General features: G+C 47.7%; 1 protein-coding gene across 2 annotated transcripts in view; it reads right to left on the reverse strand.

The window, feature by feature from the left end:
• LOC106613128 (calsyntenin-2) overlaps nt 1-15,877 on the reverse strand; it is a 443,615-nt gene extending 427,738 nt beyond the window's left edge. Inside the window, exon 1 of one of the 2 annotated variants that reach the window (XM_014215083.3) lies at nt 15,416-15,877. In XM_014215083.3, the coding sequence (XP_014070558.2) occupies nt 15,416-15,497 (82 nt within the window). In that variant the 5' untranslated portion in view covers nt 15,498-15,877. The remainder of the gene's footprint in view (nt 1-15,415) is intronic. The other variant, XM_014215084.3, reaches the window with a different exon arrangement.
• Between the last annotated feature and the right edge of the window lie 8,667 nt (nt 15,878-24,544).

The following is a 24,544-nucleotide window of genomic DNA, read 5'->3' on the forward strand; positions in this document are numbered from 1 at the left end:
GCCAGAGAACACCAAGATTGGCAAATTCGCCACTGGCGCCCTGTGCTCTTCACAGATTAAAGCAGGTTCATACTGAGCACGTGACAGACATGACAGAGTCTGGAGACGCCATGGAGAACGTTCTGCTGCCTGCAACATCCTCCAGCATGACCGGTTTGGCGGTGGGTCAGTCATGGTGTGGGGTGGCATTTCTTTGGGGGGCCGCACTGCCCTCCATGTGCTCGCCAGAGGTAGTCTGACTGCCATTAGGTACCGAGATGAGATCCTCAGACCCCTTGTGAGACCATATGCTGGTGCGGTTGGCCCTGGGTTCCTCCTAATGCAAGACAATGTGGCTGGAGTGTGTCAGCAGTTCCTGCAAGAGGAAGGCATTGATGCTATGGACTGGCCCGCCCGTTCCCCAGATCTGAATCCAATTGAGCACATCTGGGACATCATGTCTCGCTCCATCCACCAACGCCACGTTGCACCACAGACTGTCCAGGAGTTGGCGGATGCTTTAGTCCAGGTCTGGGAGGAGATCCCTCAGAAGACCATCCGCCACCTCATCAGGAGCATGCCCAGGCGTTGTAGGGAGGTCATACAGGCACGTGGAGTCCACACACACTACTGAACCTCATTTTGACTTGTTTTAAGGACATTACATCAAAGTTGGATCAGCCTGTAGTGTGGTTTTCCACTTTAATTTTGAGTGTGACTCCAAATCCAGACCTCCATGGGTTGATAAATTGGATTTCCATTGATTATTTTTGTGTGATTTTGTTGTCAGCACATTCAACTATGTAAAGAAAAAAGTATATAATAAGATTATTTCTTTCATTCAGATCTAGGATGTGTTGTTTAAGTGTTCCCTTTATTTTTTGATCAGTATATATATATATACAAAATATAAAATATCACCCCCCCTCAATTTTTGTAGACTGTGGTGATTATGGTAGAGGGTGACAGACTGTGGTGATTAGGGTAGAGGGTGATATACTGTGGTGACTATGGTAAAGGGGGAAAGACTGTGGTGATTATGGTAGAGGGTGATATACTGTGGTGACTATGGTAAAGGGGGAAAGATTGTGGTGATTATGGTAGACTGTGGTGATTATGGTAGATTGTTGTGATAGACTGAGGTGATTTTGGTAGACTGTGATGATTATGGTAGACTGTGGTGATTATGGTAGAGGGTGACAGACTGTGGTGATTATGGTAGACGGTGGTGATTATGGTAGAGGGTGACATACAGTGGTGATTATGGTGGAGGGTGACAGACTGTGGTAATAATGGTAGACTGTGGTGATAGACAGTTGCGATTATGGTAGATTTTGGTGATTAGGGTAGACTATGTTGATAGAGTGGGGGACTGTGTGAGGGGGATTTGAGTGAGGGTGGACTGTGTGAGGGGGACTAGGTGGGGGGGACTGTGTGAGGGGGATTTTAGAGAAGGGGGACTGTGTGAGGGGGACTAGGTGGGGGGGACTGTGTGAGGGGGATTTTAGAGAAGAGGGACTGTGTGAGGGGGACTAGGTGGGGGACTGTGTGAGGGGGAGTTGAGTGAGGGTGGGTGGACTGTGTGAGTTGTGAGGGGGACTAGGTGGGGGGGACTGTGTGAGGGGGATTTTAGAGAAGGGGGACTGTGTGAGGGGGACTAGGTGGGGGACTGTGTGAGGGGGAGTTGAGTGAGGGGGGACTGTGTGAGAGGGAGTTGAGTGAGGGGGGACTGTGTGAGGGGGAGTTGAGTGATGGTGAGTGCATATAGAGTTAGAGAGAGACTAGATAGATATCCTGAGGAGAGAATAGAGAATAGAGACCAGGCAAAGTAATTAGAGAAGCACTAATAATGTTGTAGGCTGAAGTCTGTTGGGAGACCCAGGGGGAGGGAGAGAGGGATTAAGAAGAAGAGAGGGAGAGAGTGAAAGGAAAAGACAAAGAGAGGAAGAGGAAGACAACGAGACAGAGAGTGAGACAGAGAGAGACAGAGAGAAAGTGTAAGCGAGATGAGGGAGAGAGTGAGAGAGACGAAGGAAAAAGAGATGGTGAGAAAAAGAGAGAGAGAGAGAGAGAGAGGAAGGAGAAAGAGATTGTGTGTGTGTGTGAGAGAGAGAGAGAGAGAGAGAGAGAGAGAGAGAGAGAGAGAGAGAGAGAGAGAGAGAGAGAGAGAGAGGAAGGAGAAAGAGATTGCGTGAGAGAGAGAGAGAGAGAGCGAGAGAGAGAGAGAGAGAGAAAGCGAGATGGTCAGTGTAAAACAGGAGCGGAGGCAGGGGGGGAAACCTCTCCCAAAACGCATAGGGACAAAGGAGGCCCTGAGCGTCGTTAACAAGACCACACTCCATCTTAACTCCTCCTCCACATGTACTGGATTGGTTGAACATTGCAGAAGAAAACCTCGTCAGGATCAAAAAGAAAGAAACACCGCTTAAGTATTAATTTTACGCCTGTTACATTAGGTTACTTATGACCCAACACACACACACACATACACACAGGTGTTAGAGGACACATAATTACCAGGCTTGGGCTACCAACACAGGGAAATGATGTAGACCTTGACAAGGAGGAAAGGAGTGGTGTGTGTGTGTGTGTGTGTGTGTGTGTGTGTGTGTGTGTGTGTGTGTGTGTGTGTGTGTGTGTGTGTGTGTGTGTGTGTGTGTGTGTGTGTGTGTGTGTGTGTGTGTGTGTGTGTGTGTGTGTGTGTGTGTGTGTGTGTGTGTGTGTGTGTGTGTGTGTGTGTGTGTGTGTGTGTGTGTGTGTGTGTGTGTGTGTGTGTGTGTGTGTGTGTGTGTGTGTGTGTGTGTGTGTGTGTGTGTGTGTGTGTGTGTGTGTGTGTGTGTGTGTGTGTGTGTGTGTGTGTGTGTGTGTGTGTGTGTGTGTGTGTGTGTGATGTGTGTGTGTGTGTGTGTGTGCTGTGTGTGACGTGTATGTGTCACTAACCCACTTTAGAGGAAGAAAGATAAAACTGCAGCATCCGTAGCATGCCTTCTACAAAGACTGGCCCCATCTGTTCCCCTCACACTCTCCTAACTGATGCCACCATAAACAACCTGTGTGTGTGTGCAAGTACGCGTGCGTGTGTGTGGTGGCAATTTCATATCTATCTGTATGTGTGTAAATATCTATCTGTACAATAAATATATCAAGACAAGAGATCTATACACACACCTAACGCATACATATTTTCTTTCAATATCAAATGAATTTGTGTGTTGGACAGGATTCTATTCTGATAATTGTTAGTGAACATCCACTGGTGGTCCTAAACTACAGGGATTACACATTGGTTAAGAAAGAATGACTATTTTACAGTTCTATTTCCCAAATCCCCCATCCATGCCAAAACACACACTATACCTGTGCTCTGGTACTGTGATGATGGTGTTAAGCTCTCATCACTAGCTTGTCTGTTCTTCTGTCTGAGCTTCATTTAAATGAATCTGTCTATTTCACCATGAAGGCAACAGTTGTCATCCCATATGCTATTCACTTACAGAGAGAGCAAGAGTTGGCAGACGCACTGCTCACACATACACACACACACACACACACACACACACACACACACACACACACACACACACACACACACACACACGGTGACATCATTGGAGTGGTGGGAGGAAAATGTCACCATAGAGTAATTTTCCCAAAAAATGTTCTCCCTCATATCTCCTTTCTGGTGTCGCTGCCCTGGTGCCTTGGTGGCCTGGTGCCCTGGTGGCCTGGTGGCCTTGTGGTCTTGGGCCCTGGTGGCCTGGTGCCCTGGTGGCCTGGTGGTCTAGGGCCCTGGTGCCCTAATTCCCTGGTGGCCTGGTGGTCTGGGGCCCTGGTGCCCTATTTCCCTGGTGGCCTGGTGGTCTGGGGCCCTGGTGCCCTATTTCCCTGGTGGCCTGGTGGTCTGGGGCCCTGGTGCCCTATTTCCCTGGTGGCCTGGTGGTCTGGGGCCCTGGTGCCCTATTTCCCTGGTGGCCTGGTGGTCTGGGGCCCTGGTGCCCTATTTCCCTGGTGGCCTGGTGGTCTGGGGCCCTGGTGCCCTATTTCCCTGGTGGCCTGGTGGTCTGGGGCCCTGGTGCCCTATTTCCCTGGTGGCCTGGTGGTCTGGGGCCCTGGTGCCCTATTTCCCTGGTGGTCTGGGGCCCTGGTGCCCTATTTCCCTGGTGGTCTGGGGCCCTGGTGCCCTATTTCCCTGGTGGCCTGGTGGTCTGGGGCCCTGGTGCCCTATTTCTCTGGTGGCCTGGTGGTCTGGGGCCCTGGTGCCCTATTTCCCTGGTGGCCTGGTGGTCTGGGGCCCTGGTGCCCTATTTCCCTGGTGGCCTGGTGGTCTGGGGCCCTGGTGCCCTATTTCCCAGGTGGCCTGGTGGTCTGGGGCCCTGGTGCCCTATTTCCCTGGTGGCCTGGTGGTCTGGGGCCCTGGTGCCCTATTTCCCTGGTGACCTGGTGGTCTGGGGCCCTGGTGCCCTATTTCCCTGGTGGCCTGGTGGTCTGGGGCCCTGGTGGACAGCGAGTTTTCACAAATCAAATTTTGGGTAACAATAATGAGGTGTTAAGGATCATGTAAGAGGAGGGGGAGAAGATAGTGTTCATATTAATTAACTTTGAGATCACATTTCATTGTTGTTGTATTGGGGCCTTTGTGTCTCCTCTAATGTAGTATAGGAAAATGTGGTATTTAAATAGGACACAGTGTCAGGGAAGGGTCTGACATACAGAAGTGCACCAGGGATCCAACAGCACATCACAGCCATCACAGGTTACAGTGATGGATGACCGTCACAAGCAGAGTGTGTTCAGTATATAAGAGAGACGGCTTTCTCTAGTGTCCTAATGAGGGGGGGGTTCTCTGATACAGCTCTACTGAGGAGAGGGGGGGGGGGGTTCTCTGATACAGCTCTACTGAGGAGGGGGGGGGGGGTTCTCTGATACATCTCTACTGAGGAGAGGGGGATTCTCTGATACAGCTCTACTGAGGAGGGGGGGGGGGTTCTCTGATACATCTCTACTGAGGAGGGGGGGGGGGTTCTCTGATACAGCTCTACTGAGGAGAGGGGGATTCTCTGATACAGCTCTACTGAGGAGGGGGGGGGTTCTCTGATACAGCTCTACTGAGGAGAGGGGGGGGGGTTCTCTGATACAGCTCTACTGAGGGGGGGGGGGGGGGGGTTCTCTGACACAGCAAGACTGAGGCGAGGGGGGGTTCTCTGACACATCTCTACTGAGGAGAGGGGGGGTTCTCTGACATATCTCTACTGAGGAGAGGTGGGGGGGTTCTCTGACACAGCTTTACTGAGGAGAGGGGGGGGATTCTCTGACAGATCTCTACTGAGGAGAGGGGGTGTTCTCTGACACATCTCTACTGAGGAGAGGGGGGGTTCTCTGACACATCTCTACTGAGGAGAGGGGGGGTTCTCTGACACACCTCTACTGAGGAGAGGGGGGGTTCTCTGACACATCTCTACTGAGGAGAGGGGGGGGGGGTTCTCTGATACAGCTCTACTGAGGGGGGGGGGGTTCTCTGACATATCTCTACTGAGGAGAGGGGGGGTTCTCTGATACAGCTCTACTGAGGAGAGGGGGGTTCTCTGACACATCTCTACTGAGGAGGGGGGGTTCTGTAACACATCTCTACTGAGGAGAGGTGGGGGTTCTCTGACACATCTCTACTGAGGAGAGGGGGGTTCTCTGACACATCTCTACTGAGGAGAGGTGGGGGGGTTCTCTGACACATCTCTACTGAGGAGAGGTGGGAGGGTTCTCTGACACATCTCTACTGAGGAGAGGTGGGGGGGTTCTCTGACACATCTCTACTGAGGAGGGGGGGTTCTGTAACACATCTCTACTGAGGAGAGGGGGGGGAGTTCTCTGACACATCTCTACTGAGGAGAGGTGGGGGGGTTCTCTGACACATCTCTATTGAGGAGGGGGGGTTCTGTAACACATCTCTACTGAGGAGAGGGGGGGGGGGTTCTCTGACACATCTCTACTGAGGAGAGGTGGGGGGGTTCTCTGACACATCTCTACTGAGGAGAGGGGGGGTCTCTGACACATCTCTACTGAGGAGAGGTGGGGGGGTTCTCTGACACATCTCTACTGAGGAGAGGGGGGGGTTCTCTGACACATCTCCACTTAGGAGAGGGGGGGGTTCTCTGACACATCTCTACTGAGGAGGGGGGGTTCTCTGACACATCTCTACTGAGGAGAGGGGGGTTCTCTGACACATCTCTACTGAGGAGAGGGGGGGTTCTCTGACACATCTCTACTGAGGAGGGGGGGGGGTTCTCTGACACATCTCCACTTAGGAGAGGGGGGGGGGTTCTCTGACACATCTCTACTGAGGAGAGGGGGGTTCTCTGACACATCTCTACTGAGGAGAGGGGGGGTTCTCTGACACATCTCTACTGAGTAGAGGGGGGGTTCTCTGAGACATCTCTACTGAGGAGAGGGGGGGGTTCTCTGACACATCTCTACTTAGGAGAGGGGGGGTTCTCTGACACATCTCTACTTAGGAGAGGGGGGGGTTCTCTGACACATCTCTACTGAGGAGGGGGGGTTCTGTAACACATCTCTACTTAGGAGAGGGGGGGTTCTCTGACACATCTCTACTTAGGAGAGGGGGGGTTCTCTGACACAGCTCTACTGAGGAGAGGGGAGGTTCTCTGACACATCTCTACTGAGGAGGGGGGGTTCTCTGACACATCTCTACTGAGGAGAAGGGGGGGGTTCTCTGACAAATCTCTACTGAGGAGAGGGGGGGTTCCCTGACACATCTCTACTGAGGAGAGGGGGGGTTCTCTGACACATCTCTACTGAGGAGAGGGGGGTTCTCTGACATCTCTACTGAGGAGAGGGGGGGTGCTCTGACACATCTCTACTGAGGAGAAGGGGGTTCTCTGACACATCTCTACTGAGGAGAGGGGGGTTCTCTGACACATCTCTACTGAGGAGAGGTGGGTGGGTTCTCTGACACATCTCTACTGAGGAGAGGGGGGTTCTCTGACACATCTCTACTGAGGAGGGGGGGTTCTCTGACACAGCTCTACTGAGGACAGGGGGGGTTCTCTGACACACCTCTACTGAGGAGGGGGGGGGGTTCTCTGACACAGCTCTACTGAGGAGGGGGGGGTTCTCTGACACATCTCTACTGAGGAGAGCGGGGTTCTCTGACACATCTCTACTGAGGAGGGGGGGGGGGTTCTCTGACACATCTCTACTGAGGAGAGGGGGGGTTCTCTGACACATCTCTACTGAGGAGAGCGGGGTTCTCTGACACATCTCTACTTAGGAGGGGGGGGGGGTTCTCTGACAAATCTCTACTGAGGAGAGGGAAGGGTTGCTCTGACACATCTCTACTGAGGAGGGGGGGGGTTCTCTGACAAATCTCTACTGAGGAGAGGGAAGGGTTGCTCTGACACATCTCTACTGAGGAGAGGGGGGGTTCTCTGACACATCTTTGCTGAGGAGAGCGGGGTTCTCTGACACATCTCTACTGAGGAGAGGGGGGGTTCTCTGACACATCTCTACTGAGGAGAGGGGGGTTCTCTGACACATCTCTACTGAGGAGAGGGGGGTTCTCTGACACATCTCTACTGAGGAGAGGTGGGTGGGTTCTCTGACACATCTCTACTGAGGAGAGGGGGGTTCTCTAACACATCTCTACTGAGGAGGGGGGGTTCTCTGACACAGCTCTACTGAGGAGAGGGGGCGTTCTCTGACACAGCTCTACTGAGGAGAGGGGGGGTTCTCTGACACATCTCTACTGAGGAGAGGGGGGGTTCTCTGACACACCTCTACTGAGGAGGGGGGGGGGGGTTCTCTGACACAGCTCTACTGAGGAGGGGGGGTTCTCTGACACATCTCTACTGAGGAGAGCGGGGTTCTCTGACACATCTCTACTGAGGAGGGGGGGGGTTCTCTGACACATCTCTACTGAGGAGAGGGGGGGTTCTCTGAGACACCTCTACTGAGGAGGGGGGGGTTCTCTGACACAGCTCTACTGAGGAGGGCGGGGGGTTCTCTGACACATCTCTACTGAGGAGGGGGGGGTTCTCTGACACAGCTCTACTGAGGAGAGGAGGGGGGGGTTCTCTGACACATCTCTACTGAGGAGAGGGGGGGTTCCCTGACACATCTCTACTGAGGAGAGGGGGGGGTTCTCTGACACATCTCTACTGAGGAGGGGGGGGGTTCTCTGACACAGCTCTACTGAGGAGGGGGGGGGGTTCTCTGACACATCTCTACTGAGGAGAGCGGGGTTCTCTGACACATCTCTACTGAGGAGGGGGGGGGGGTTCTCTGACAAATCTCTACTGAGGAGAGGGAAGGGTTGCTCTGACACATCTCTACTGAGGAGGGGGGGGGGTTCTCTGACAAATCTCTACTGAGGAGAGGGAAGGGTTGCTCTGACACATCTCTACTGAGGAGAGGGGGGTTCTCTGACCCATCTCTACTGAGGAGAGGGGGGTTCTCTGACACATCTCTACTGAGGAGAGGGAAGGGTTGCTCTGACACATCTCTACTGTGGAGAGGTGGGTGGGTTCTCTGACACATCTCTACTGAGGAGAGGGGGGTTCTCTGACACATCTCTACTGAGGAGGGGGGGTTCTCTGACACAGCTCTACTGAGGAGATGGGGGGTTCTCTGACACATCTCTACTGAGGAGAGGGGGGGGTTCTCTGACACACCTCTACTGAGGAGGGGGGGGGGGGGTTCTCTGACACAGCTCTACTGAGGAGGGGGGGGTTCTCTGACACATCTCTACTGAGGAGAGCGGGGTTCTCTGACACACCTCTACTGAGGAGGGGGGGGGGGGGTTCTCTGACACATCTCTACTGAGGAGAGGGAAGGGTTGCTCTGACACATCTCTACTGAGGAGAGGGGGGTTCTCTGACACATCTCTACTGAGGAGAAGGGGGTTCTCTGACACATCTCTACTGAGGAGAGGGAAGGGTTGCTCTGACATCTCTACTGAGGAGAGGGAAGGGTTGCTCTGACACATCTCTACTAAGGAGAGGTGGGGGGGTTCTCTGACACATCTCTACTGAGGAGAGGGGGGGTTCTCTGACACATCTCTACTGAGGAGAGGTGGGGGGGTTCTCTGACATCTCTACTGAGGAGAGGGGGGGCTTCTCTGATACATCTCTACTGAGGAGAGGTGGGGGGGTTCTCTGACACATCTCTACTGAGGAGAGGGGGGGTTCTCTGACACATCTCTACTGAGGAGAGGTGGGGGGGTTCCTCTGACACAGCTGAGGAGAGGTGTGGGGGGCTGCAACCCTAATGATTACTTTTTATTTTGCTTATCCTATAAATGATTTAGACGTACGATGTGTGAGGTTGAAAGTGTGTTTAGGGTTGAGACTGTGTGTTTTGTCACCTGAGGAGCCTGATAGATCAATGTTTGAGTGTGTGTGTGTGTGTGTGTGTGTGTGTGTGTGTGTGTGTGTGTGTGTGTGTGTGTGTGTGTGTGTGTGTGTGTGTGTGTGTGTGTGTGTGTGTGTGTGTGTGTGTGTGGGTGTGTGACTCATAAATCACATTTCAATTAGACATGGAATTGATATGTGCCACATGGGAGATGACATTCTCTCCATGTCTCCTTCTGTTCATTTCCTCTGAGGTCAGCTAGACTCAGCTGGTGGAGAGGAACAGGTCACACACTATCAACACAGCTCCTCTCTGCTCATCAGAGAGAGAGAGAGTGTGTGTGAGCGAGCGAGAGATCTGAGCGTGTCAACTTTGACAAATGGAGAGGGGGAGCTGGTGAGATTGGTGCGGAAGCAATTGATTGGAGAAAAGGAGAGCGAGGAAGAGAACAAGGCAGAAGTGGAGGATGGTGGTTAGCACTCCGGACTGGGAGTGTGTGTAAGGGCATGTCCAGACAGTTGGCTGAAGTGTCAGGGAAGAGTCTAGCCAACAGCCTCTATCTAAAAGCTTCTGTTCTGTTTTACTGTTGTGTGAAAAACAAACAAAACACACACACACTCTTAATCGCTCTCTCTATCTCACACACGCAGTCACAGTCGCACACACGCACACACACACACACATACACGCTGGAGACAGTGTGGGTTGTAATGGGTTTGCGAGGTGTTGGATGTCTCCTGCTGCTGCTGTTAAAAGGTGAGGGGAACACTGGGGTGAGGGAGTGGGTCTACTTTTCTCTATCTGTCTCTAATTGCTTGTGTTATTCCTTTCCCTCGCTAAACAATCTTTCCTCTCCTCTCCTCTCCTCTCCTCTCCTCTCCTCTCCTCTCCTCTCCTCTCCTCTCCTCTCCTCTCCCTCTCTCCTCTCCTCTCCTCTCCTCTCCTCAGGGAGCACTCTCATAGACACAGGACGTTCTGTCTTAATTCTATAAAAGCCTCTGGTGTTTTATCCACTCCCCCTGCTTCACACCTCAGAGAGTAAATCATTGGGCCTCAGAGAGTGTCCAGTCTAGTATTTGTATTTGTATTTATTAAGGATCCCCTTCATTTCTTGCCTAGTCAGCAGCTAGTCTTTCTGGGGTCCCGCAACATTAAGGCAGTTATATACAATTCAAAATATTACAATACATTACATAACACTTTTCACAACACATTAAGTGTGTGCCCTCAGGCCACTACTCTACTATCACGTATCTACAATACAAAATCCACATGTACGAGTGTGTAGAGTGAGTGTCTTATGATGTGTATGTGTGTCTGTGCCTGTGTGTGTCTCTTCACAGTCCCCGCTGTTCCATAAGATGTCTTTTTATCCGTTTTTTTTTTATCTGATTCTACGGCTTGCATCAGTTATCCGCTGTGGAATAGAGTTTCATGCAGTCATGGCTCTATGTAGTACTGTACGCCTCCCATAGTCTGTTCTGGACTTGGGGATTGTGAAGAGACCTTTGGTGACATGTCTTGTGTGGTATGCATGGGTGTCTGAGCTGTGTAGTTTAAACAGACAGCTCAGTACATTCAGATTGTCAACATTTCTTACAAAAACAAGTAGTGATGAAGTCAATCTCTCCTTCACTTTGAGACATTATAGATGTACATACATATTATTCATGTGAGCTCTCCATGTATATTTAAGGGCCAGCTGTGCTGCCCTGTTCTGAGCCAATTGTAATTTTTCAAGGTCCCTCTTTGTGGCACCTGACCACACGACTGAACAGTAGTCCAGGTGCAACAACACTAGGGCCTGTAGGACCTGCCTTGTTGATAGTTTTGTTAAGAAGGTAGAGCAGCGCTTTATTATGGACATACTTCTCCCCAGCTACTATTGTATCAATATGTTTTGACCATGACAGTTTACAATCCAGGTTTACTCCAAGCAGTTTAGTCAACTTGCTGAATTTCCACCTTATTTATTACAAGATTTAAATTAGGTTTAGGGTTTAGTGAATGATTTGTCACAAATACAATGTTTTTAGTTTTTGAAATATCTAACACTAACTTATTTGTAGTCAACCATTCTGAAACTAACTGCAGCTCTTTGTTAAGTGTCTAGTGCTAAGTATGGTTAGCCATAGCCCCACAGAGGGAGAGGAGGGGAGCAAGAGAGCTCACCTGCCCACTGTGATTAGTAGAGGCTTATCTCCAAATATAACACACACACACACACACACACAGTTCACCTCCCGCAAAACTAGAAAGGACTGCAAGAGACAAGAGACCATGAAGACATAACCACAGCGATGAGCAATGTTTGAAGAAAGAGGGAGGCAGGGAGAGAGGGAGGGAGGGAGGGAGGATTTAGTGAGACCTTGAAAAGCAAACCTGTTGTTCTGTGGTTCAGAGGTACTATTGCCACAGGCTATAAGCTCACTGTAATACATACACCTGTAACCTTTTGTATTCTTCTAAATTAAACGGTGATATACTCCACATATGTTCACATTTGCACAATAGCATATCTCAGTGGAGTGTTGGAGTGGATATTGGAACAAGGACCCAGAGTCTGAGCTATATCTCTTGTGAGATCATTAGGATAATAGTATTCTGCTCTGAACTCCTTCACTAAAGTAATTAAGTAGCCTGGAGGTTGCCTCTCTCCTGTTTCTGTAGCGTGAGTCAGTACAAGTACACCCCCTGGACAGGACACTAGTCTATCGCAGGGCCTTAACCCTAATCTATCTCCTTAATACTGAGTGCCAAGCAGAGATGCATTGGGTCCCATTTTTACAGTATTTGCTATGACTAACACACAGATCAAACTCCCAACCTTGCCATCTCTGGACAGACTCTCTAACAACAAGGCCACTGAGTTGGTCTCTAAACATTGGTCTGTACAAGAATAATATGCTGATTTGAGATCACTGAAGTAACACTACTCTATTAGCAAAACCCTGATCTGAAGTAAGGCAGATAAAGCAGATCTGAGATCAATGAGGTAGCACTCCTCCTCCATAATTTGCCATAATCTGATATAAGAGCACTGATTTGAGATCAGTGAAATAGCTCTACTCCGTGCTGAGCCTGTTCTAAAATGAAAGATATTGCTGATCTAGGATCTACTGCACTCCTCTACACTGAGCCTTGGTTTTTGAGCCAGATCTAAAAATAGGAGAGACCAGTAAGGCTGTACTGAGATCAGTGAGGTAACAGCATGTCCTCCTCCATGTTGAACCATGGTTTTCCAGTCGCAGCACGTCAGGCAGGATTTGTGCTGCCTCCTGTGTCACTGTCTGGCCCGGCAAGCGATTTATAGAGCGCTCCCATAATGCACTTCCTCTCTCAAAAGGAGGACATAAATCTGCCGCTTGTTTTTGTCACGCCTTTTTTTATTGGCTGATGGGGTCCTCTTTCCTTTCGCTCTTCTGCTTATTCTATCAAACACACACACAAAATAATATTATTGAATGAACAATGTACACTGAGTAAACAAAACACGCCGACAAATTGAGGCTGTTCAACGTGCAACACAATATTACGAATTTGTTCCTAACGTTTGGTATAATCAGTTTATAGGTTAGGTGTTCTAAAGCGGAAGCATAGCCTATATTGAAATAATACATTATTTTATAATGAAGGTGGACGTTTCTGTTAATCATAACTCTCTTTACTTTGATTTCTTTAAACCCTGTGCACTGAAGAATACATTTCTGCATTCTGTACCTAATTTTCACATATACATTCATCTAACAACAACAGCCCAAATACTCCTGCAGCAGGCAAAAATACATATATAAAGCTGGAAAACGTTCCTCCATGGAAACAGACACTGAGGGTAAATTAAAATACACATACTGCTGGTAATGAGCTATCTAAATTCAGAGATCATATTGTTTGGAATTACACCAAATCGCAGCTCTGGGCAGCTCTGGCAACAACAAAAAAATGCACTGCTTTCTACTCAACCGAAAAAAAATTCTCCCCACCACGCAGCTGACCGTGAGACATGGTGGGTTCGTTTAAGCCACAGCGTGCTGTGCAACCGTGAATGCCTTTGTAAATAGCTTCTCCACTTTGCAGTTTTGCGTACTTAGCTGCTGTCAACATGGGCCAACACACATACTTACGGTCCGGGCATACACACACAAACACACACCTCTAGATGTTAAGCGGGTGCCTTGAGGGTGACTTTGATTAATTAAAGGAAGTTGATCATTCGTTCACGGTTCTTGCAATGAAACGGTGGCTAAACGGAAAATGACAGTGGAAGAGCGCACCTCTAAGATTTCGTGGAGAACAACCAATTCCAGAGTTTTCTCGAGTTACTTAAATGTCATAGTAGCACCGTTTAACTGTTGAATTTTAACGGAAGGCAAGACAGAAGAAAACAAATGACATTTTTCAGAATGTTACTGTATGTCTCACACGCGTGTTTCTCTCGCTTTTACACGGTCTTAAAGATGCAACTTCAAAATGCGGCTTGAGGGCCAGGATAACAGCACAAACTGTAAATTGAACAATGGGCTCTCATTTTCTCCCGAATTTAGAGCTGCGTTGCGGCCCTGGGGACTCAATTAGAACCGTGGTGTGCCGGCGTTTCCACCCCCAGTGACTGGGCGGTAATTTGTTTACTTCTTACTTCGCAGCCGAGCAAGCTCGAAAAGCACCAGAGTCCTGAGCTACTACCATGCAATCTCCAGATGAACAAAGTCTACACATTTGTGGGTGGAGTTGAGGACAGACCATGTATCCAGTTGCAAACAAACACATGTATTGGTAACTTCAGCACCACGGACACCGCATTAAAACACGCTCAGTCATTTATTGCAAATCAGCACCATTGACAGCGCATTCTCTATCACTCGCTCTCTCACACACTGTTGGCAGTTGGTTTGAGCTCTGCTCAGGGTCCGTCTATAATCACATTCAAATGAAAATGCAGGTGAAGCACAAGCTTGGCCTCCCTAATCAGGCCATTGGTTATTATCATATGTCTCTATACTACTGGGCTACTAACATATATAGAGAAAATAGGCCTATTGGGCGCACGAGAAGCCAGACGCAAAGGCTGCATTCTATCCGACGCACAGGGACAGGCGCCGAGCAACACCTAATCATGCCTCCGGCAACTGCCACTGCTGCCAGACAAAGTGACAGGTGCAACAGTAGCCCTAGTCGACGGGGAGTATATTACGTGTACCTGGTGCCAGATCAACCAGTTCACCTGTGGCACCGGAGTTGCTCGTGAGCAGCTCGAGAGCAGTTAGTCTCCTATGTGTGGTAACACTGATATATTTATTCCCACCAAGGGAGTGCGGTCCCCAATAACATCCATTAACGATATCAATAAATCATAATTCTGCAATAACAGCATTAGCCTAAAAGGCCTGTGATGATAATGCTATGGCTGATAACTAAAATGAAACGGCTAATAATAATAATAAGCATCATAATCATCACCATCAGCATCATCACCATCAGCAGGATTGGCATCATCATCATATCAATATCTGATACGTAGATCCCTACTCATATTTATATCAGCATCATGACACTATATGGCCTAAATAGTCCTCATCAATAAGATATCAGACTAGTATCTATTAATCTTACCACCTCATATCTCTTAAAAAACCTAAGATCTGTCTTGGTAGATTAGAGAAGGCAGGCTAAAATATGTCTATCACATGGCGAGAGACTATATTAATATACCTATGTCACAGTGAAAACTTGGACACATTGTTACACTCAACGCAACGGCATCACTCCTCCTGTCCCAGAGGCACCTCTGCTCGGAAATAGACTCACTCCTCCGCCAGCCTCACTACAATCAACAAATCCACCCCGAGCCCCGGAAGCTCTACAAATGACAGCCTTATAACCATATCATATCAGAGGTTCTAAATGAATAGAATCACAGCGCGATCAGCCCACATTAGTGGTGAAAATGCTCCGATATGGACCCTCTCCCACTATGCTCCCTCCCATCGCCACCTCTTCTACAAGAAGCACATTGCAGAGTGAGAGCGCACCACGCAGGACGGTTGGGGTAGGCAGCGCCAAGTTCCCCTTCACCTACCTTTCACGGTGTGACAGGCACAGAGCCCCAAAGCAAACCCGGCCACCAGCAGCACCACCTCGGATATACGCTGCATATTCATGGCGTGGTGTGAGCGAAATACAGACAGGGCACGGTGACCTCTCTCCTCTCTCTCCGATCTTTTCCGCCCGCTCCTTCAATTCAGCCTGTCCCAACGTTCTCTCTTCTTCAAGCTGTAAAACTGTTCACTGATGATATGTCGGACTCGGACTAAAGATAGCGAACTAAGAGTGGAATAATACGCGCGTGGTATACGCAAAGCGAGGCAGGGAGGGAGGCTTCTTCTGCGAAGAAACCGTGAAGCTGCGCGGTATAGTTACCAGAGCTCGTTCGTTGGTTGTTCGATGCACAACTAACTGCTTAGTGATAAGACCTGACCGTAGACCATCGCTACCCCGGACTGGACTGTTACGTCACGGGGAGGAGAGGTACTTCTCCCTCCTATCACTAAACAGCGCCGCGATAACACATCTTCTCTCCTTGTCTGAAATTATTCATCTGACCGATTTGATAAGGATAATTCATTGTTAATGTTATACTGATGATTAGCTCATTAGACTACCACTGTCACGAGACCAACCCAGGATGTATCTTACCCACTTATCTCCACATACTGTATATATATCCATAGCTGCAGGAAGATGTTTTGAGTATGGGGTGCGGAGTGCAGGGGGATTGAAAGAAATCACCTTTCTAATGAAGTAATTGGAGGCATGGCAATAGGCCTAGCTGATTATTGAGATGGTGCCTGTTAGTGAAAAGCAATACATCTAAAATATGTGTGAAGATAATGTGTCTTCGATATCATTTGAAATGTTGAGACAAGAAGTAGGGGAGGGGGTTGTGACGAAGATATTGGCGCATCTCTATCCAAAATGTGCTGAGCTGTCTCCCGACAATTCTTGCGCATTCATTTTTTTATTGTGTTAACTGTTTTCCCTTGAATTGTTTAGTTGTATCAAGTCCCCATTCCATATGTCACCAGCAGTACATTTACTGTCAATCCCTTTCCTTTGGTTACATTCATTTCCGTGCATGGGTTAATTTGGTCTGTGCAGTTTCTCATTCTCAGAATTGAAAGGTTGTTTGCAGAGTTCCCAACCTGTTACACTTGTGAGAAACACGTTTTGGTTTATTTCATTCATACCGTCATTTAGGATTTTTGTATTTTTTTTATTGTATTTTGTTCGGAGGCTCCATGTGAACAATGAGCATGTGTCTGCTTTCTCTGTCGTCATAATGTTAACGGCGCGTGCAAATCTGAGCATTCATAGAAATCGGCTAAATGGCCTGCTGCACAAATGTAGGATGTCTGATTGTCTTAACTCACCACCACCAATAAACTGAGCTTCTCACTCATTGTTTCTTCACCTCACACAGTAAGTCAAGAAAGTCAGGTTAAAATGATGAAAGAGACCCACCTGTTTTGAGCCCCACATTTTTTGCAAAAAAACGTTGCCTGTTTTGCATGTTATTTCGGGATTAATACAGTTGAAGTCAGAAGTTTACATACACTTAGGTTGGACTAATTAAAACTCGTTTTTCAACCACTCCACACATTTCTTGTTAACAAACTATAGTTTTGGCAAGTCAGTTAGGACATCTACTTTGTGCATGACACAAGTCATTTTTCCAACAATTGTTTACAGGCAGATTATTTCACTTATAATTCACATTTCCAGTGGGTCAGAAGTTTACGTACACTAAGTTGATTGTGCCTTTAAACAGCTTGGAACATTCCAGAAAATAATGTCATGGCTTTAGAAGCTTCTGATAGGTTAATTGACATTGTTTGAGTCAATTGGAGGTGTACCTGTGGATGTATTTCAAGGCCTACCTTCAAACTCAGTGCCTCTTTGCTTGACATCATTGGAAAATCAAAAGAAATCAGCCAAGACCTCCACAAGTCTGGTTCATCCTTGGGAGCAATTTCCAAACGCCTGAAGTTACCACGTTCATCTTTACAAACAATAGTAAGCAAGTAAGCAAGTATAAACACCATGGGACCACGCAGCCGTCATACCGATCAGGAAGGAGGCGCATTCTGTCTCCTAGAGATTAACGTACTTTGGTGCGAAAAGTGCAAATCAATCCCAGAACAACAGCAAAGGACCTTTTGAAGATGTTTGAGGAAACAGTTCCAAAATATCTATATCCACAGTAAAACGAGTCCTATATCATCATAACCTGATAGGCCGCTCAGCAAGGAAGAAGCCAGTACTCCAAAACCGCCATAATAAAAGCCAGACTACTGTTTGCAACTGCACATGGGGACAAAGATCGTACTTTTTGGAGAAATGTCCTCTGGTCTGATCAAACAAAAATAGAACTGTTTGGACATAATGACCATCGCTTGCAAGCTGAAGAACACCATCCCAACCGTGAAGCACAGGGGTGGCAGCATCATGTTGTGTGGGTGCTTTGCTGCAGGAGGGACTGGTGCACTTCACAAAATAGATGGCGTTATTAGGACGGAAAATGATGTGGATATATTGAAGCAATCTCAAGACATCAGTCAGTAAGTTTAAGCTTGGTCGCAAATTGATCTTCCAACGGGACAATGACCCCAAGCATACTTCCAAAGTTGTGGCAAAATTACTTAAGGACAACAAAGTCAAGGTATTGGAGTGGCCACCACAAAGCCCTGACCTCAATCCCATAGAAAAATTGTGGGCAGAACTGAAAAAGTGTGTGTGAGCAGTAGGCCTGCAAACCTGACTCAGTTACACCAGCTCTGTCAGGAGGAATGGGCCAAAATACACCCAACTTATTGTGGGAAGCTTGTGGAAGGTTACCCGAAATATTTGACCCGAGTTAAACAATTTAAAGGCAATGCTACCAAATACGAATTGAGTGCATGTAAACTTCTGACCCACTGGGAATGTGATGAAAGAAATAAAAGCTGAAATAATTAATTCTCTCTACTATGTAAACTTCTGACTTCAACTGTACAAACTCCCAGTAATTTATTGGGTAAATCACCAATGTTTTGGCATCACTGTGCCTTCTTCAGGGTAATTATCATGAATGCTTGAACCAGGTTATGCAGACAAATATTGCAATTAGTGCAACTAATGACAATAGAGAGGGCTGTGTTTCAATTATTAAATATATTAGAATGAATTGAGTGAAACTGTTAAAAAAAACAATAGTTAATGGCATATTGAATATATCAGGCTATTGTTATCATATGGAAATATAATTGAATATTGTGCATGATATTTGCATCAACATACATTATTGTTGAATCCAATTTAGCATATTTAACTGTTTCCTATTTCATTTAATGTATTTTGTTATATGTCATCTTTTGGTTCAAACATAATGCATAATAAGCATCATGAACAGCGGGAACATATTAGTTGTACACTGATAAACTGTTGAAAGAATATATCAATGTATAAGACTTGTTCATAAAAGAGAGACTTGTTCATAAGAAGGGCCTGAGATCAAAGTCAATATTCAGACCGCTAGGGGTCAATGTTTTTAGACAGGATATCCAGTAAGCCTCCCTTTGTAGTAGGATCTGGATGTTTCCTCCTCTCCTTGGTAGAGCAACATGCTCAATGCATATGTTTTTGAGGGAGGAGATGGGATGGTTAGCTTCAACAAAGTGAGCTGCTACTGGATATTCAATGTTTTTACACCTGATTGAGCTGTGGTGTTCAGCTATGCGTTGTTTTAATTGTCTTTTCGTTTGTCCTACATAGGCTTTCCCACATGAACAGATGATGAGATAGATCACTCCCTTGGTCTTGCATGAGATGATACCCCTAACAGGGATTTTTCGACCTGTGTGTGGTTTTCTGAAGAAGGATGTTTTTATAGCGCTATTGCACTGTGCGCATGAGCCACATTTGTAGATCCCATTTGGAATGGGTTTCAAGAGTGTCTGAGTGGGCTCAGGGGGCATGTCAGATCTCACCAAGCTATCTCCAATACTGCGACCACATGTATTTTCTACAGTGTAGAATAGTAGTGAAGACATCAAAGTTATGAAGTAACACGTATGGAATAATGTAGTAACCAAAAAAGTTTAATTTGAGATTCTTCAAAGTAGCCACCCTTTGCCTTGATGACAGCTTTGCACACTCTTGGCATTCTCTCAACCAGCTTCATGAGGTAGTCACCTGGAATGCATTTCAATTAATAGGTGTGTGTCACGGCCTGTTCTGTTTCACCTGTCCTTGTGCTTGTCTCCACCCCCCTCCAGGTGTCACCCTTCTTCCCAATTATCCCCTGTGTATTTATACCTGTGTTCTCTGTCTGTTTGTTGCCAGTTCATCTTGTTTGTTCAAGCTAACCAGGGTTTTTCCTGTCAGCTCCTATCCTGTCTTTGCCTACCCCTGTTGCTACAATAAAGATTGTTACTTCGACAGTCTGTATCTGGGTCTTACCTTGATTCCTGATAGTGTTCCTTGTTAAAAAAATACATTTGTGGAATTTCTTTCCTTTTTAATGCGTTTGAGCCAATCAGTTGTGTTGTGACAAGGTAGTGGTGGTATACAGAAGATAGCCCTATTTGGTAAAAGACCAAGTTAATATTATGGCAAGATCAGCTCAAATAAGCGAAGAGGAATGACAGTCCATCATTACTTTAAGACGTCCGTTTCTTCAAGTGCAATCGCAAAAACCAAAAAGTACTATGATGAAACTGGCTCTCATGAGCACTGCCACAGGAAAGGAAGTTACCTCTGCTGCAGAGGATACGTTCATTAGAGAGTTACCAGCCTCAGAAATTGCAGGCAAAATAAATGCTTCACAGAGTTCAAGTAACAGACAAATCTCAACATCAACTGTTCTCAGGAGACTGTGTGAATCAGGCCTTCATGATCGAATTGCTGCAAAGAAACCACTACTAAAGGACACTAATAAAGAAGAAGAGACTTGCTTGGGTCCAGAAACACGTGAAATGGACATTAGACTGGTGGGAATCTGTCCGTTGGGCTGATGAGTCCAAATTTGAGATTTTTGGTTCCAACCGCCGTCTCTTTGTGAGACGCAGAGTAGGTGAACGGATGATCTCTGCATGTGTGGTTCCCACCATTAAGCATGGAGGAGGAGGTGTAATGGTGTGGGGGTGGTTTGCTGGGGATACTGTCTGTGAATTATTTAGAATTCAATGTACACTTAACCAGCAAGGCTACCACAGCCTTCTGCAGCGATATGCCATCCCATCTGGTTTGCGCTTAGTGGGACTGTCATTTGTTTTTCAACAGGACAATGACCCAACACACCTCCAGGCTGTGTAAGGGCTATTTGACCAAGGAGAGTGATGGAGTGCTGCATCAAATGACCTGGCCTCCACAATCACCCGACCTCAACCCAATTGAGATGGTTTGGGATGAGTTGGACCGCAGAGTGAAGGTAAAGTAGCCAACAAGTGATCAGCATATGCGGGAACTCCTTCAAGACTGTTGGAAAAAAAATCCAGGTGAAGCTGCTTGAGAGAATGCCAAGAGGGTGCAAAGCTGTCATCAAGGCAAAGGGTGGCTACTTTGAAGAATCTAAAATCTAAAATATATTTTGATTTGTTTAACACTTTTTTGGTTACTACATGATTCTATTTGTGTTATTTCATAGGTTTGATGTCTTCACTATTATTCTACAATGTAGAAAATAGTAAAAAGTAAAGAAAAACCCTTGAATCAGTAGGTGTGGCTAAACTTTTGACTGTTACTGTATGTATTTTTACTTATGTCACAAACGTTGTTGTAGGTCGTGGACCAAACTATAGTGAACATCTTCTTTTATTGAAGGAAAACCAAAACACTTACACAAAATAAACGACGAAACAGTCCCATAAGGTGCATAGACTAAACAGGAATCAACCACCCATAAAACACAAGAGAAAACTAACCCAACTAAATATGGCCTCCAATTTGAGGCAACGACAACCAGCTTACTCTAATTGGAAGTCCTACCAAAACCGACATAGACATAAAGTAGCTAGAAACATAGAAATAGAAAAACTAGAACATAACCCAAAAAACCCCGAAACACACAAACCAAACACCCCCTGCCACGCCCTGACCAAACTACAATAACAAACAACCCCTTTTACTGGTCAGGACGTGACAACTTAGTTGACAATGTAATGTATAGGCTTACTGATACTCTTAGTTCCTTGTGCTCATTTCTTTAGTCTCAAATGGCTCACTGTGAATCAATGTGTCCATATGGCAGAGGCTTGTGCTCAAGCATTAGTGTAATTTAACTTTTAGATTTATCATTTTCATTTCTATTTTTATTTTTAACCAAATGACAATGATTCTGAGAAACAAAAACGTTATCATTGAAATGAAACTGTTCCTAGAAAATGCGCATATGAAACTCATAACTGGCACTTAGATCGGTTGTAATGGTAAATCAAATAAACTGTAAGCTTCCCCAAACTGGAAATTCACATCCAGGAAAAAAGCGCTCACCTCGATCCAGGGCCAATGGGTGGAAAGCACCACTTGCTGGTCCACACCCAGCACTGTGTTGCTTGCTAGACTATTATGCCTGCGAGCCCAGGGAAAAATAATATTAGTAGGCAAAGGAACATCGTCAAATCAAAACCCAACCTTTATGTACCCGTTGTGACGCACGGATGTTCCAAACTCCGTTTTAGGTGAGACTGACCTTATGATCCTATAAATGCGGGTTCAGAGTCAAGGCAGGCATGGGTCAAAACTGGGAGGACTAGAGAAAAACAGAGAAGATGAAAAAGCAGGAGCACAGAGTAACACGCTGGTTGATTTGACAAAACAAGACGAACAGGCACAGACAGGCAGAAAACATAGGTATACGTAAATACCCAGGGGATAATGGGAAAGATGGGTGACACCTGGATGGGGTGGAGACAAGCACAAGGACAGGTGAAACAGATCAGGGTGTGACAGTACCCCCCCCCCCCCTAGGAGCGCCACCTGGGATCCTACCTGGGCGCATACCTGGTTGACCAGGGTGCCCGGTGGTGGAAGTCGGCGATGAGGGCTGGGTCCAGGATGTCTCTAGCGGGGACCCAGCACCTCTCCTCCAGGCCATAACCCTCCCAGTCAACCAGGTACTGGAAACCCCTGCCCCGCGGTCAAACACTCAGAAGGCGTCTCACCGTGTATGCCGGATGGTCATCGATGACAGGGGGCGGAGGGGTGGGCCTGGAAACAGAAGACAAAGGGCTGTGAGACATAGGCTTAATCCTAGACACATGGAACGTAGGCTGAATACGGAGGGTACGGGGTAACAAAAGACAAACAGCAGTGAAACTAAGGACTCTAGAGATGGGGAAAGGGCCAATGAAACGGGGGAAAGTTTGCGGGACTCCACCTGAAGGGGCAGGTCCCATGTGGATAGCCATACCCTCTGCCCAATGCGATAGCAAGGAGCTGGAGTCCGGCGGCGGTCCACTTGTCGACGATACCTGGAGTTGGTCTTGAGAAGCGCCGCACGGGATCTTCTCTAGGTACACCGATAGCGGCGGACGAACATCTGGGCCGAGGGTATGTTGACTTCCTGCTCTTGTTCTGGGAAGAGCGGCGGCTCATACCCCATGGAGCACTCGAAATGGGAGAGTCCCAAGCCCGAACAGGGAAGAGTGTTCCGGGCATACTCCACCCAGACCAGTTGACGGCTCCAGGTAGTGGGGTTGGTCGAGACGAGGCATCTTAAGGTTGTTGAAAATGTGCTGCACCATGAGCAGTGCCATCTCTTTGACAGAGGGTAGTTTGGGGAGAGGGATGAAATGGGCTGCCTTGGAAAACCGATCCACTACCGTCAGAATGACGGTGTTGCCATCAGATGGAGGGAGCCTAATGACAAAGTCCAGGGAGATATGGGACCAGGGACAATGAGGGACAAGTAGTGGCTGAAGGAGGCTGGAAGGGGCTTTGCTGTAGAGTCTTATTCTGAGCACAAACGGTGCATGCGGCAACGAATACAGAGGCATCAGGAACCATTGTGGGACACCAGAAACATTGCCGGAGGAAGGCCAGGGTTCGACGGGAACCCGGATAATAGATAAGCCTGGAGGAATGAGCCCATTCCAGGCCCGGGACTGGACTGAATTAGGGACAACCGGTTAGCCGGGCCCCCTCCAGGGGCAGGCTGGGAACGTTGTGCCTTGCGGACCAGGGTCTCAATACCCCAGCCTACAGCAGCCGCAAGGCATGAGGTAGGGAGGATGTTCTCGGAGTCAGAGGATGTGGCAGCGGGACTGTACAGGCAAGAGAGGGCATCAGGTTTAACATTCTTGGAACCTGGTCGATAGGAAATGGTGAAGTTGAACCTGGTGAATAACAGAGCCCACCGGGCCTGCCTGGAGTTATGGCGCTTGGCTGTGCGGAGATATTTCAAATTCTTGTGGTCGGTCCAAACCAAAAACTGATGTTTTGCTCCCTCCAGCCAGTGTCTCCACTCCTCCAGTGCTGTCTTGACCGGCAGGAGTTCTCAGTTACCCACGTCAATGTTTCTTTCTGCAGAGTTGAGATGATGGGACAGGAAGGCACAGGGATGGAGCTTTTGGTCCTGGATGGATCGCTGGGACAGGATAGCCCCCACTTCAACGTCAGAAGCATCGACCTCAGCCACAAACTGACTGGGGCTGTAGTGAACTGATGCTTCAGGTCCACAAAGGCTCTGTCAACCGCTGGGGACCATGTGAACGGTACCTTGGGAGAGGTGAGTGCAGAGAGGGGGGCTGCCAGGGTGCTGTAGCCTCGAATGAAACGCCGGTAGAAATTGGCAAACCCCAGGAAACTTTGTAGCTGCACCCTAGATGTAGGTTGGGGCCAATCCACTACTGCTTTCACCTTTTCCGGGTCCATCTGAACATTTCCTTCAGCGATGACATATCCCAGAAAGGAGAGGGTAGAACGGTGGAGCTCGCATTTCTCCCCTTTCACAAATAACTAGTTCTCCAAGAGGAGCTGAAGGACTTGTCGAACATGAAGGACGTGTTCTTGGGCAGAACGGGAAAAAACAAGATGTCGTCAAGGTAGACTAACACAAAACAATTATCATGTCCCGGAGCACATTGTTTATCAGGGCCTGGAAGACCGTGGGGGCATTGGTGAGTCCAAACGGCATGACCTGGTACTCATAATGTCCTCTGCAGTGTTGAAG

This window comes from Salmo salar, chromosome 09 (genome assembly GCF_965601325.2).
Source record: "Salmo salar chromosome 09, fSalSal1, whole genome shotgun sequence".
NCBI lineage: Eukaryota > Metazoa > Chordata > Actinopteri > Salmoniformes > Salmonidae > Salmo > Salmo salar.